The sequence below is a fragment of the Nyctibius grandis genome, chromosome 4 (genome assembly GCF_013368605.1).
Source record: "Nyctibius grandis isolate bNycGra1 chromosome 4, bNycGra1.pri, whole genome shotgun sequence".
Taxonomy (NCBI): Eukaryota; Metazoa; Chordata; class Aves; order Nyctibiiformes; family Nyctibiidae; genus Nyctibius; species Nyctibius grandis.
In genome coordinates, this window is record NC_090661.1 from 9555511 (window position 1) to 9569777 (window position 14267).

The 14267-nt window shown below is 42.1% G+C and overlaps 1 protein-coding gene across 1 annotated transcript in view; it reads left to right on the forward strand.

Annotated features, from left to right (window-relative positions):
* The window catches only part of SPON1 (spondin 1), a 207632-nt gene that overhangs the window by 168042 nt on the left and 25323 nt on the right, over positions 1–14267 (forward strand). Inside the window, exon 7 of the mRNA XM_068399588.1 lies at positions 5466–5530. Within this exon, the coding sequence (XP_068255689.1) occupies positions 5466–5530 (65 nt within the window). The remainder of the gene's footprint in view (positions 1–5465; positions 5531–14267) is intronic.

The following is a 14267-nucleotide window of genomic DNA, read 5'->3' on the forward strand; positions in this document are numbered from 1 at the left end:
TCCAGAAGACATTCGATTCATCATCTGTGAATTGAGAGTAATGTCGCTTTTTCTGCTTTCTAAGAATCTTGTGAAAATGAGTCCACTGTGGATAGAAAGGCATTCAGATATTATGAGGATGAGTGTTGTGGAAGGAATTAAATGTTCTCTTTTCTAAAACAATCGAATGAATGCCAAGCAGCGGTGGCGTGAAATGAGTGAAATTAAGCTCTGGCTCAAAACAGGTGTTTTTCATTCTCGCAGTTCGTTGAATCTGTCTCTGATTTTGATGTCAGATAATACACTGTCATTTGTTTAGCTGAACCGAATCAAATCATTATTACGAAGTGCTAAGTGATCTGCACAGTAACATTTTCTAATGTTACTTGGCACACATAAAATAGTAATAAAAATTACTCATAAAAATAACTTCCAGTACAGAAAAGATACTAATCATGTCGGTTACCAAAAAGCAGCAGGAGCACATGAAATAGTTTACGTGGCTTTCCAGATCCTACTATTCTCTCTTTTATTCTAAAGGTATTCACATGATACTTAAAACTTTTGCTGAAAGCTTTCATTAAATTGTAATGGATGTTACCCTTTAAACAAGCTGTTTTAAATCCCCTTTGTTGAGAAAGACTTCAAATCAAATTCTATCTTCAATTCTGCTTTTTTGAGCTATGTCCCACTTTCTGTTCATGAAGATGAGGAAATATTTTTAATCTTTTGTAAAGTGCACGGCTGAACGGTCTAATTTAGCAGTGGTTTCATGCCATGGGGTTCTATTTGTTGCCATTTAATGACTTTATTCTGTGTGCACCTTCATTTGTACATTGTAGGAACAAACGGATGTAAAGTAAATGATTAACTTTTACCAACTTCAGAATGTCAGTAAGGCATCTGTATTAGAATGACATTATCAACTTCTTAAAATCAGGCTATCAGGACTTTTTGGAGGTCAGTACTTTCTTAGGGAACCGCTATTGAGTCAACCAGCCATGCCCAGCTTGAAACACAAATGTAGAAAGCAGATCTGGAGAAAAAGATAATTTTTTTGCTATTTTTGCTTGTTTTAATTTAGGCCACAATCCTAAAAATATTGAAGTCAATCTAGAAACTACTTGGGCTCCATTGGACTTCTTGAGCAAGCTTTAAGCATGTAGAGAAGGGGTCATTCTATTTCAACTGCAAACTAAAATAATATAATTGAACTAATAATTGAAATTGACGAAGAGACTTCAGAAGGCTCTACAAAGTTTTTATACCAAGTTTTGTTAAGTTATTATGCCTAACCACACTTTTCAGAGGCATTTACCATGAGGACTCCTGAGACCTTATACTAATTTAGTTACTAAATCGTGACTTCCTAATTACAGTAGTAGCAGAGATACTGCATCAGCAGTAGCACATTCGCACAGCAAACAGAGGCACAGACGCACCAGTGGAGGCAAGTTGCCGAGGTGCAGGGCACGTTGCTCCCATGAGGAGCTGCCCACATGTGACTGCGGTGTGCTGGGGCAGACCGGCAGTGCAGCATGGCGCCACGCACCCTCGCTCCCCTCACGGGAGAACTTCATACTCGTACTCCATTGCATGATATTGATATGCTCAAAAGAAACTGAGCAAAAACTCAATTGCAAATTCCCAAATATCAGTTCTGTGGTTTGTACTGAATGAGGAAACCTGCTTAATTGGGAAAAGGAAAGAGGGTAGCAACTTTTCTCCTGTATACCTCTAACAACTGACAGGTAGTCCCAAATTCACTCCTTGAAAACTTCCATATGCACAGAGGCATAACATAGGCTTGACAGTTTTCTTCCCTTCTTTTTTGTTTTTCCTTTCATTGTTGGAAGAGGTGTGTATCAGACTTCACCTAAAGGATTTTCAGCAGCTCCACGCAAGAGCATTGCTGCCCTTCCTTTTAACTTGTTCTGACATTGTAACACTTCGACATTCCATCATTTTGCAAATGATCTGGTTTTCTTTTTCAAAATCTGTCAGTTTCATTCCTTGGGAACCATTGCTTCCCTGCCAAATACATAACCGGTGACAAGACAACTTGCAACATACAACAGTGAAACATCCTAGTCCTTTTTGCCATATTTTGATGTGAAGTTGAGAGTTTGTTTAATTCAGAAATCAAAGCAGAACTTTGGGAATATGAAGAGGAGAGAAAAATGGGTACAAATGTAATACAGCAAGCCCTAAGAAAATGTTAACTAAAATTCATAAAAATTATGTGATGTTTTATGCCTCTACTGTGAAGTCAGTGCCATTGGGTTTTTCAAGGCAGTTGGATTATATCAACTAGTTGTATGTTATTGATTTGTGGGTTTCTCTTCAGGCATTTCATATCCTCTCAATTTCTACTATCTGCCAATAAATTATAGCTGAAGAGATTAGCTAGCAAATCCAACCACTGTGTCTTTTCTATAGATTGCTCTCTGTCTATAGATTGTTCACAAGGCTGTGAACTTGTGTGGTAGATAGCATCTGTTTGTCTGGGCTGTTTAAGTTTATCATGTTCCCTTAAAAACGCAGAGGCCAGCTGGAGAGGCTGGAGGCAGAGGAAGGTGGCTGCTTTTCTGGAGGAACTCCCCGAGCCTGCTCCCTGCAGGAGGCTGGAGAGATGCAGGCTGGTGGCACCACAAATAGTGAGCGGAGCTGGGTTCCCCAGGCTGGCGCAAAGCCTGGTAGCCAGACCTCACCTGGCAACAGCCTCACAGACACAAGGAGGTGGCAAGCAGAATTTACTGTATTGTTTTCCAGGATTTCATCTTCTTGACATAAACACTTGTCCAAGGAAAACTCTTTTTTATACTACTCAGGTATCTGTCTGTCTATCAGTGCATGCAGAAGTAAATATATACTGGCATTAATAACAGTGTAAGGGTTACAATTTTTAATTAAAAAAAAAATAAATATAACAAATCTGCATGATAGACACGACTGCATAATTAGAATATCAGTCTGAAATAACAATTATTTAATTCAAGTTGCAGCTTAATCCTGTGTAATTGTTGAGGAGGTCTAGGTACCAAAAATGTGTATTTTCATTCCAGGCCCAACAGAATGCTGGATCGTGCATCTTTTGATTTTGGTTACTGTTCAGGAAGTGGCCATGAATTCAGCTTTTGCATCTGAATTTTCACCTCCCTTAAAAATTCAGGGATGTCTGAATGCACCATGCTCTGTTCCTTATTTCTTTCCCTCTGCACTTACCACTAAACTATTAATTGTGGTTCATCCACTCTTGGTATGCATTTTTAATTTGTATAGCACGTGTTAAAACGCTTTCAGGTGTGAGCGATTTGGATGTTACTGACATTATTGGCTTCTATTAGATAAGCAGTGTATTATTTTAATAAACGTGACCATCTATGCTCATAACAGACTTTCTTTGGGATGTACAATACGCAGTTAATAATTTTGAATGCAAATGTGTTGCCAAGGTGAGAAAGGAAGATATGCCTGTCTGGAGAGTCTTAGGATGTTGAAACAAGGAAAATTACAAATTCGCGCAAATTCCATTGATAGATAAAAACAAATAATGTCTTTTAACTTCAGACTTTTAACTTCATTCATTTAATCAGTTTCCTTTTAAATCACTTTGAGGGGAAAGCTGTCTTTTCCACTTTTGAAGGCATGGAGGTAAGAAGAAGGTTGCCATAGGTGAACCTGGATGTGATGCCTCTCTCCTGCATGGAGCATATCTGTGCTTGGTGGTGCCCAGCCCAGCGGGGAGGCTGGGAGAGAGTTGTGCTGGCAGCTCAGCCTGCTGCTTCTCACCCAGAGCCTGCCCCAGTGAATGTGCCTGCTGGCATAGCTCTGCTGCGTGCTGTTTTATTGCTCTCTTTCATTCTAAAATTCTCTTTATTCAAACTGTATTAGTAGTACGGGAGTTTAATTAAATCTTTTTATACTTATTGCATTTATAGAGTCAGACTTGCAGCTTTCTTAGCTCAGGATGTTTAATGTAGTACTGGCTTTGGCCAAGCATCTGTATTTTTAAAAAGGATTTTCAAGAAATGGCTTATCCATCCACTCAGGTTGAGGGAGAGGTCATGTTACATATGTATTCCCAAGACTGAAAACCTTGTGTGTTACAGAGAGGGCCCATCAGTGCTGTAATTACCTTGCTTTGGTAAAAAAGAGGGAGTCAGAAAATATTGAGGGGGGTAGAAACAACCAGTGAATATTGTTTTCTTTAAACAGGGGTGTATATGTACTAGAGCTAGTCTGGGGTATAGAACTATTGCTATCAAGCAGGAAATTGCACTATTATCACTGAACTGAAAGGTCAGCTCTGTTGGAAGTGCCAATTACTGGTAATGTATGAGGTGGGTTTCTTAGTCTAATTGGGAAATACTTTTCAAAGACAGTAGAAATCATGTGAGTGAGTTGTGAACTTTGTGTTCCTCTAGGTGAATTACCAGGGTGGATTCCTAAGGGAGATGGGGAAAATGCTTCTAAAAAATGTGATAGATGTCTTTTGGGCATCAGAGCCTTGTTAACAGTCTCCTGCCTTTGTCCTGGGTTTATTGTACCAATATAAAGTTTAGAACTGCTGATGCAGGAATTCCTACAGACTTTAGGAAATAATCTTTGTACAATGCTTTGCCACACTGTGGGCTTCCACAGGTGGGATGCTATATTTCACCCTGTAATTTTTAAGTGAATATATGGACAACAAAGAGAAAGTGCTGTCGATGGCTTTACTTGGAGGAGATTGCAGAGCATCCACCATGGACTCTTTACATCCTTACATATATGAGGATAATAAATAATATACCATACATGCTCACAGAGTGTGTTAGATTGCCTAGAGCAGCAGCCTCCAGTTTTTGCCTGCCTCTTGGCCCTTGGATCTGTAATGCATTAAGAGCAATTTTTCTGTCTTTGCTTGCATTAACCTGGTAAGTTCCTCTGGCCACAAAGATTGCCAGAGTCACAAAATTCACAGCCCAAGATACTATTTGCTAATAAACTACTACATATGGACTAACAGCCCAGGATACAGTACAGTTGTCTTCCTGTGATAGCGTTACCAGAACAAACTCAGTTTGGTCATATTGGTTTGGGGTATTTCCCCAAGGCAAAGGGAGTCTTCTTTATACCTGTCATCACAGTGCACCACTCTGAAAGCTTTCCCTTCAGCTCATGATGCAAAAATAGGATGGGCTGTGAACTGCTGCTGGTGTTTTAAGCTCACTTATGTTCCTGCAGAAGAGAAAGAGACTGTGCCCAAGGTCTGACTGCCTTTGCTTGCTGCTCTTGCCTTCTGCATTCATACAGGCTCCTTGATGAACCCTGTGCAGCTGAGGACACGGGGTGCTCAGATAACAAAAAGGACAAAGCATATTTCTCATAGCCAGAATTTGGAGGCACGGTTTGATCTAGTACATCTTACTTTTTGCTGTAAATCATATTACCCTCATTGTAAAATTGTCCCAATCACTTTCTTGTTTTGTGTCTCTTCACAGAGCGATGAGGTTTTAACAGTCATCAAGGCAAAAGCACAGTGGCCTGCCTGGCAACCCCTGAATGTGTAAGTAAGTAGGGAATAGTATGTCTCAATAGCCTTGTGTTCAGTGTTAGCTAATGGACTGCTCTAAACTCATTGTCTCATATAATCATTCACTCTTGCAAAAAAAAAAATCTAAAAATATTTTGATAGAGGAGTTTTTATTTTTTTTGCTTTTTCCAACAATTGCTTTTCTCATTCTTTTCTCTTTAGCATCTCTTCATTTTTTACATGCTTTGGTTCACTGTTACAGGAGAAGGATTATCCTGTGGAGTTTGTGCCTTCATTGAACAATGATGTTTATTCAGTGCTTGCTCAAAAATATATTGTACTATTCTACGGGTAGTATTTTTTAGCATCCTGTGTCCCGCAGTGTGACAATGCACTCTGTCAATACACCAAATCCTCAATCCACCAACACAAAAACTCCTGAAGGACTAATTCTTTAAAATGCTTATCTCAAACACTATGATAGCATCAGGATCCTGATGATAATATAGCCGTGGTTGTTTTACCAAGCAAAACAGCTAACTAGCTTCCCAGTATCCTCACTTTGGGCTCTTTGGCACTCAGCAGAAAAGAGGACAAAACTCTTCTTTCATGATGCTCTTGAATTTACTGGTTGTCTGGGGGTGGGGGTAAGATTGGGGTGGTGGTTCCTGCATAACTTATTTGTGTTTGGCTCAAAGTTCCTACTAATTATCCAGGACCTAATGAGTGAGACTTACCAGAAATGACTAAAGATGAGAACCCAGTATACAGGGTCACCCCATTGGCTGAGAGCCAAATTAAGACCTTGGAGAAGCAGGGCATTTAGTCTACTGCAGAAGTGTAGGGACCAGGTAGTCCTGTTTCCTCTGTAAAAAACATAAGGGAAGCCATTAGTGGAACACTGTGTCTGGTTTTGTCGTCTGTATTTCAGAAAGTACGTGAAAATTTGGAGGTTAGTCAGAAAAAAGCTGCAAAAGAGTTCAGTTTTTAGAAAACTTCGCCTACTGTAAGAGGCTTAGAAACTCTTAAGCAGCTTAGGACTTAAGCTATTCAGTTTATTCCCTCCCTCCCTGGAAAAAAAAAAAAAAAAGGTTAGGAGGTGAGCACAGCTTAAATAGTGAAAAGATTTCTGATAGCTGATCCTTCTTTAATCTAGGAAAAAAACCCTATGAAATCCCTCGTAGCACAGAAGCTAAGGAAATTCATGACAAGGAAATTCTCACTAAAGGTATGGGAAAAGGCTTTAACAGTGTCACTAACCTTCAGAGCAGCTTACCTGAACATGAGATGGATTTTCCATAGCTTGAATATATTTTAAGCCCTCAGACAGAATTGTAAGCTCTGCCTGGGTATTGTGGGTTAGGCTTTTTTTGGCTGGTGTTATGCAAGTGGTCAGTCAAGGTGCTAGTAATAGCATTTTTACTTATGGTCTTACTCCCCTGTAATTTTCAGTATTTGTATTTGTAGTGTTTGCCATATAGTAGTTGTGAATAGCATTTCTTTCCCTGCTGCCTTGTTTCTATTCACTCCAAATTAACACTTTAAAATGGAAACTGTTTTCCACTTCTCTGTTCTACTACAGTGAGGTCTCTGACTGAAACAAACCATTTATTTTTTCCTTCCAATTTCAGTTACTTTCCTGAAGCAACATTTATGTATGGTGTTTCTGTATCAATGTGAACAATACCACTAGGAATTGACTGCTCTGGGTGCTTGGAAGGCTTTGGCATTGACAGGAGAGCAGGTTTGTTCTTTGTTCACAGAAAGATGGAGAGAGGATCTCCTGCTCCAGATCCTCAATCCATCATCTTTCAAATAAACCGAATATATTACATAACAAAAATCAAAGCTAATTAAAGTATGTTTCCCCCTGGTCATAATAGCTAGTTTAATATAGTTAATATAGCTATAGTTGTGAGAAACTTCACAAAAAAGTTTAGAGTGAACAACTTCAGATACTTTCTAGGCATATTCTTTCACAGACATACCTGCAAATGCTTCTGCAACATTCTCCAGATGTTCTTCCAGTTAATTCTTACCTTTTCTATATCATAATTCTCACCTTTCAGTAACATCAAAAGGAATAAAGCTTGGTATTTGTGCTTTCAAATGCTGTGCAAGGGCTCCCATAAAAAATTTCCTTCACTTTACAGGTAGTGTTGGATTTTTGGCTTTAAAAATAATTTTTGATAGCCATTAGCTTCCAGTGTTAACTTCCCATTTGCTATTATGGATGGTCCTTCTTGGAATTCAGATTAGAGTTGTGCAAGTATTGGATAATGACAGCTCAGAACACTTGGTCTATTACTATGCATGACACAGCCACCTTACTAATCAAGAATTGACTAAAAGTCATGAATAACCTTCTTTTGCATAATAATGAGTTATATATCTTATACATAATACAGTATGATAGTGGTGCCAAAGTGGTGCTACAATGTGTCATAATAAGCACAGCCTAAATCCTTCCTGAATGTGTTTTACAACAATTATAAAATGCATAACACTAGTGAGCCAATTTACGGAGGCCTAAAGTGTCCAAAGTTGGCAAATTCAGCCTGCTCACACTTCAAAGTTTACCTCCCGATTCCATATAGTGTTTTTTATTGCTAACCCTATCCAAGTTACAGTACCACGTTAGTTATGGTGATTACACTTAAAATCAGAGAGAGGAGGGGAACAATTACCTCCAAAACTTGTGAGAGGGCTGTAAGAGTATTAATCTGTTTTCATGCTGTTGTGGAGAATCCAGGATGAGGCACCACGGACACCAGGCTGCCAGCCCAGCTGAATGCGGTATCTGAGTCACAGCCCACAGTTAATGGGGCCGGGGTGCAGTGACATGCAGAGAGGCGGTGGCAGACACTGTCATGGAGGGGAGCCTTACGGGCTCAGTATTCGCTTGTTGCAGGCACCAGCTCAGTCAGACCCATCCCTTTCAGGGGAAACCCGAGAGAGAAGACACCAGGTGGGAGCACGCACTGAGGCTCAGCACAGCCCTGGGCACCAGCCCCGCTGCCCATGCAGGGTGGTCACCAGCCAGCCAGGACGGGCACTGCATCTGCCCCTGGGGCTGCTGGTCCTCTCCCGTCTTTCAAAAACAGCGAGGGAGACTGCAGCATCTCCTCCTTTCCTTACAGAGGCTGTAGCAAGGCAAAGGTGCTAATTCTTGCCCACATCTTGAGCAGTTGGTGAGCCCTTGCGTTTCCACTCTGGTCACCTGTAATAATGTGTGAGAGGATGGTCTTGGCTGGGCATCTCTCATGGATTCATCATGGAGTTAAATGGCTTTTCTTCTACTCTGTTGATGCCAGTCAATGAGGCTGTGACTCCTGAGGCCAGTCAGACCTCATTCAGTAATATTTCAAGCTCTATATGGACAGAGGGCATGAAGTGTGCAAGTCTGTACCTAAACCTGACGGTGATGCCAAACCCCTTTGGTTCATGACACCAGAGATAAGAAGGGAAATATAACTGGGAGCTTTTCTTCTGCTTAGGGAGAAGAAAATAGAGAGTTCTCAGTGCAGATCCAGTGGGCACAAAGTGCCTCCCCAGGGAGAGGTCTTTGGCTTCAGGCAGGAGTTCAGATGCAAGGAATTACAGAAAGGGCTGAGACAAGCTGCCAGCCCTAAGCAGGGAAGGATATAATGACACTAAGTAATTTTCTCAAATGCTTTCTGTTAATTACGGTTAAGGCTAATACACTTTAACATAGCCATCTCCCAGTACAATATAATGGTGTGGAAACTGTATCCTGCCGTAGACTTGATACTTCACTGTCTTTTATCATTCCTCTCCTCAGTTCATGTATATGCCTGCTCTTTGTCACTGTTTTTCTTTTTTCTTCCTATCGCTCATCTTCATTATCCTCCATTCAGTTTCTTATCCAGGGCACCAGCATGCAAAAAACAGTTGCTGCATGCAGGAGACAGTTTTGGGTGATCCTTGTAAACTAGTTTTATGGTTGCCCAACCGAGAGAGCAATATTGGTAGCATGAGGAGGAGTGCCAGACCAAGTAATAAAACATTTTGCTGTCGCTTGTGTTTGTATTACCAAGTTGTGTGTCTGAAATTCTGACTTTAAAGTACTTGCAGGGAATGCATTCTTCCTTCAGTGTAATGGTATCAGTATACAGCATGCTGTCAAATGAAAGTAGTTTTCCTTATCTTACTTGTATAAACAAGAGCACAGCTCATTGCTTCCTTCCTCTCGTCTGTGTTTCAGGCAGAATCAAATTTTACTTTGACATTCAGCTGCAAATCATTGGCCTTTGGCAGTATAGGGGATAAAATACGGCAAATACAGATAGTACAACTGCTATCCAAATCTGCATATTCAAGGCAAGACTTTCAAAGATAGTATGCATCAAATTCCACAGGAGCTAATACCTTTAAAATCTTGCCTTGAATTCCCTTCCCCCAAAGGAATGCTGCTTTTTTTTTTTTTCTTGTCTGTATTCATTACGCCTTTATTTCAGATCCAGACATCTCTATTGTGACACCCTCCTTTTTCATTCAACAAACACTTTTATCTAAATAAGAGTTTCCCAGGATAATCCACCAAAAGAAAATAAGCACAAATCCTGATCAATTAGTCCCACTCTATAATGTGAATTACAGAGTCAGTTACAAGAAGAAAAATGGGACCCTTTTGGGAGGTGTGGGGGAGAGTCAGTTGTCAGGCACGGAAGAAGCTGTCAATGCCACATCTTGGCATGAGCTGGATTGTCTTTAATGTGGTGAAACCCAAGCCATGCAGTGTTGTCAGTGCACTTGTTGTTTTTATAACTGCCTGTTTTTTTGTGGTTGCTATGTCCTCTGTGATTCCTCACCATCAGGGAAAGGAATTACGATACACGTGTCTGTCGTTTGTATAGCAGCATGTTTGTTGTGATGGTTGGGGAGTAGGAGAAAGCAGATTCTTCAGGTGGATCTCTGAATGGCAGGACCTCCAAGCCAAGATACCGCATCAGAACAAGAACTACCATTTCACTGTACAGTTCTTGGCTCTCTGGAAAAAAAAGAGTGGAATTGAAAATGAATAGTTGGACAGGAATCACACATTATTAGACATCTCTCTGGGTAGTTTCTGACATTTCAAAAATATGTCCAGTGTAAGTATATGGCTCTTTCTTAATATAGGCAAAGGGAGAAGTATTTGAATGATAATTCAATGTGCCTAATCACCTTTTTGTAGTTCCTGTAAACCAGGAAAGCATTCAGCCCTATGCAATACTGTGGAATATGGACTTCCACATACATATAGCCTAACAGTGATAAATACAAACACAGATGAGGCATAGGATGGAAATTATTGAAAAAGTAGCTTTAACTTTCTGTCCTAAAACCTTTCAGATTCTAAAAAAATGGCAAGACGACTTCACTTCCCTGCATAAATTAGCTGCCTATTTCCCATTCCTTTCCTGCCAGAGTTTCAGTCTGCAGCCCTAGCAAGAAGAAAGAATGTGTTTGGATAGTGGTCTCCAGCAGTATGATTGTAATTATTGCTAAGCACAACATGTGTTTTCTAAGTATTACTTTTTTAAGTTTGTTTAATTATTTTAGGTTTATTAGGTCAACCTATAGACAATATATTTCAATGCAAAAATTCAAGATATTTTATCTAGGAAAATAGCATACTGAGAGTACCTGACCTTAAAAGGTTAGGTTTTTCTGAAATAGTCACGAGCATTACTTTTCATAATCCTCTCTCATTTATTTTTTTTCTTTTATGCAAAACCACCACTGCTTTCTAACCTTTTTACCTCCTCAGTCCATTCTGAGTTACAACAAATGCACATTGAAGTGATAGGCAATTTTTTATTATAATTCTAAACTATTTGAAGTTTGGAAAATTATCCTCTCCTTCCTTATGTCTCTTCTGTTTCCATTTCCTGGCTTGCAAGGAGTATATCAGAAAATGCAACAGGATACTCCCAAGTACAGTTTTCAGCATCAAGATAGATAACATGACTAAACTGGGCAACAAAACAAACTGTTCCAGAAGTCAAAGAAAGAGTATTCTATAGAAAGGGGATGGGAAATGCAAAAGTGCTCTGATCCAAAATATTTTTGAGTTGACGGATCTTACTAGCTGGAGAAAAAAATGCTGACATACTCTTTTGCATTTTCCTTCCTTTGTTCTTGAGTGAAAGCTATTTCAATCTTTGCTTTCTTCCAGAATTCTTCTGCCACAATTTGAGCAAAAAAAGTTTGTTGTATCACAGAATCACAGAATCAATCAGGTTGGAAGAGACCTCTGGGATCATCGAGTCCAACCGTTGCCCTTACACCACCCTGTCAACTAGACCATGGTACTAATTACCACGTCCAGACTTTTCTTAAACACATCCAGAGATGGTGACTCCACCACTTCCCTGGGCAGCCCATTCCAATGTCTAATAACGCTTTCTGAAAAGAAATTCTTCCTGATGTCCAACCTGAACCTCCCCTGGCGAAGCTTGAGGCTGTGTCCTCTTGTCCTATCGCTAGCTGCCCGGGAGAAGAGGCCAACTCCCACTTCACTACAACCTCCCTTCAGGTAGTTGTAGACTGCAATAAGGTCACCTCGGAGCCTCCTCTTCTCCAGGCTAAACAACCCCAGCTCCCTCAGCCGTTCCTCGTAGGTCAGACCCTCCAGACCCTTCACCAGCTTGGTCGCCCTCCTCTGCACTCGCTCCAACACCTCAACATCTTTCTTGAAGTGCGGGGCCCAGAACTGAACACAGTACTTAAGATGCAGCCTCACCAGTGCCGAGTACAGAGGGACGATCACTTCCCTAGACCGGCTGGCTACACTATTCCTAATAGAGGCCAGGATGCCATTGGCCTTCTTGGCCACCTGGGCACACTGCTGGTTCATGTTTAGCCGGCTGTTGATCAGCACCCCCAGGTCTCTTTCCACCGGGCCGCTTTCTAACCACTCTTCCCCCAGCCTGTAGAGCTGCATGGGGTTGTTGTGGCCGAAGTGTAAGACCCGGCACTTGTTCTTGTTGAACCTCATGCCATTGGTCTCGGCCCATCTATCTAACCTGTCCAAATCCCTCTGTAGGGCCTTCCTACCCTCCAGCAAATCGACACTCTCAGCCAGCTTGGTGTCATCTGCAAATTTACTGAGGGTGCATTCAATCCCTACATCCAGATCATCTATAAAGATATTGAACAGCACCGGCCCCAGAACTGAGCCCTGGGGAACACCGCTAGTGACCGGCCGCCAGTTGGACTTTGCCCCATTCACCACCACTCTCTGGGCTCGGCCATCCAGCCAGTTTTTAACCCATCGAAGAGTCCACCCATCCAAGCCCCAGGCAGCCAGTTTGTCTAGGAGGTGCTGTGGGAGACAGTGTCGAATGCCTTACTGAAGTCTATATAGACTACATCCACAGCCCTGCCCTCATCTACTAAGCGGGTCACTTGGTCATAGAAGGAGACCAGGTTGGTCGAGCAGGACCTGCCTTTCATGAATCCATGTTGGCTGGCCCCGATGCCCTGATTGTCCTGCATGTGCCATGTAATGGCACTCAGGATGATCTGTTCCATCACCTTGCCTGGCACCGAGGTCAGGCTGACAGGCCTATAGTTCCCTGGATCGTCCTTCTGACCCTTCTTGTAGATGGGCGTTACGTTTGCTAATTTCCAGTCAGCTGGAACTTCTCCACTTAACCAGGACTGCCAGTAGATAATCGAGAGTGGTTTGGCAAGTTCATTTGCCAGTTCCGTCATTACTCTGGGGTGAATCCCATCCGGGCCCATAGCCTTGTGGGTGTCCAACTGGCACAGCAGGTCACTAACCGTCTCCTCCTGGATCATGGGAGGTTCACACAGCCCCCCGTCCCTAACTTCAGGCTCTGGGGGCCGAGTCTCCTGAGGACAACCGGTCTTGACATTAAAGACCGAGGCAAAGAAGGCATTGAGCACCTCTGCCTTTTCCTCATCCCCTGACACTACACTACCCTCCTCATTCAGCAAGTGGTGGAGGCTCTCCTTGACCCTCCTTTTGCTGTTGATGTATTTGTAAAAGCTTTTTTTGTTGTCTTTGACTGTAGCAGCCAAATCGAGCTCTAATTGAGCTTTGGCCCTTCTAATCTTCTCCCTACACGACCTGGCCACGTCCCTATAGACCTCCCAAGTTACCCGACCCTTCTTCCAGAGCAAGTAGGCTCTCTTTTTTTCCTTAAGTTCTAGTCTAAGTTCCCTGTTTAACCAGGCCGGTCTTTTTCCCCGACGGCTTGCCTTCCTACAGACTGGGACAGCCTGCTCCTGAATATTTAGCAATTCCCTTTTGAAGCATGTCCAGCCTTCCTGGACTCCTTTGCCCTTCAGGACCGATTCTCAAGGGACTCGGTCCACCAGCCTCTTAAACAGGCTAAAGTCAGCCCGCCGGAAATCTAAGGCAGAAGTTCTGCTCTTGCCCCTCCTTACTTCCCCCACTATCGAAAACTCTAACATTTCATGGTCGCTACTCCCAAGACGGCCACCTACCCTCACATCTCCCACTAGTCCTTCTCTGTTCACAAACAACAGGTCAAGCAGGGCCCCTCCTCTAGTGGGCTCATTTACCACTTGCATGAGGAAGTTGTCCTCCACACATTCGAGGAATCTCCTAGATTGCTTCCTCTCTGCCATGTTGTATTTCCAGCAGACATCCAGCAAGTTGAAGTCACCCACGAGTACAAGGGCCGGTGACCGGGCGGCTTCTGACAGGCGCTTGTAAAACGCCTCATCCACCTGCTCATCCTGGTTGGGTGGTCTATAACAGACTCCCACCATA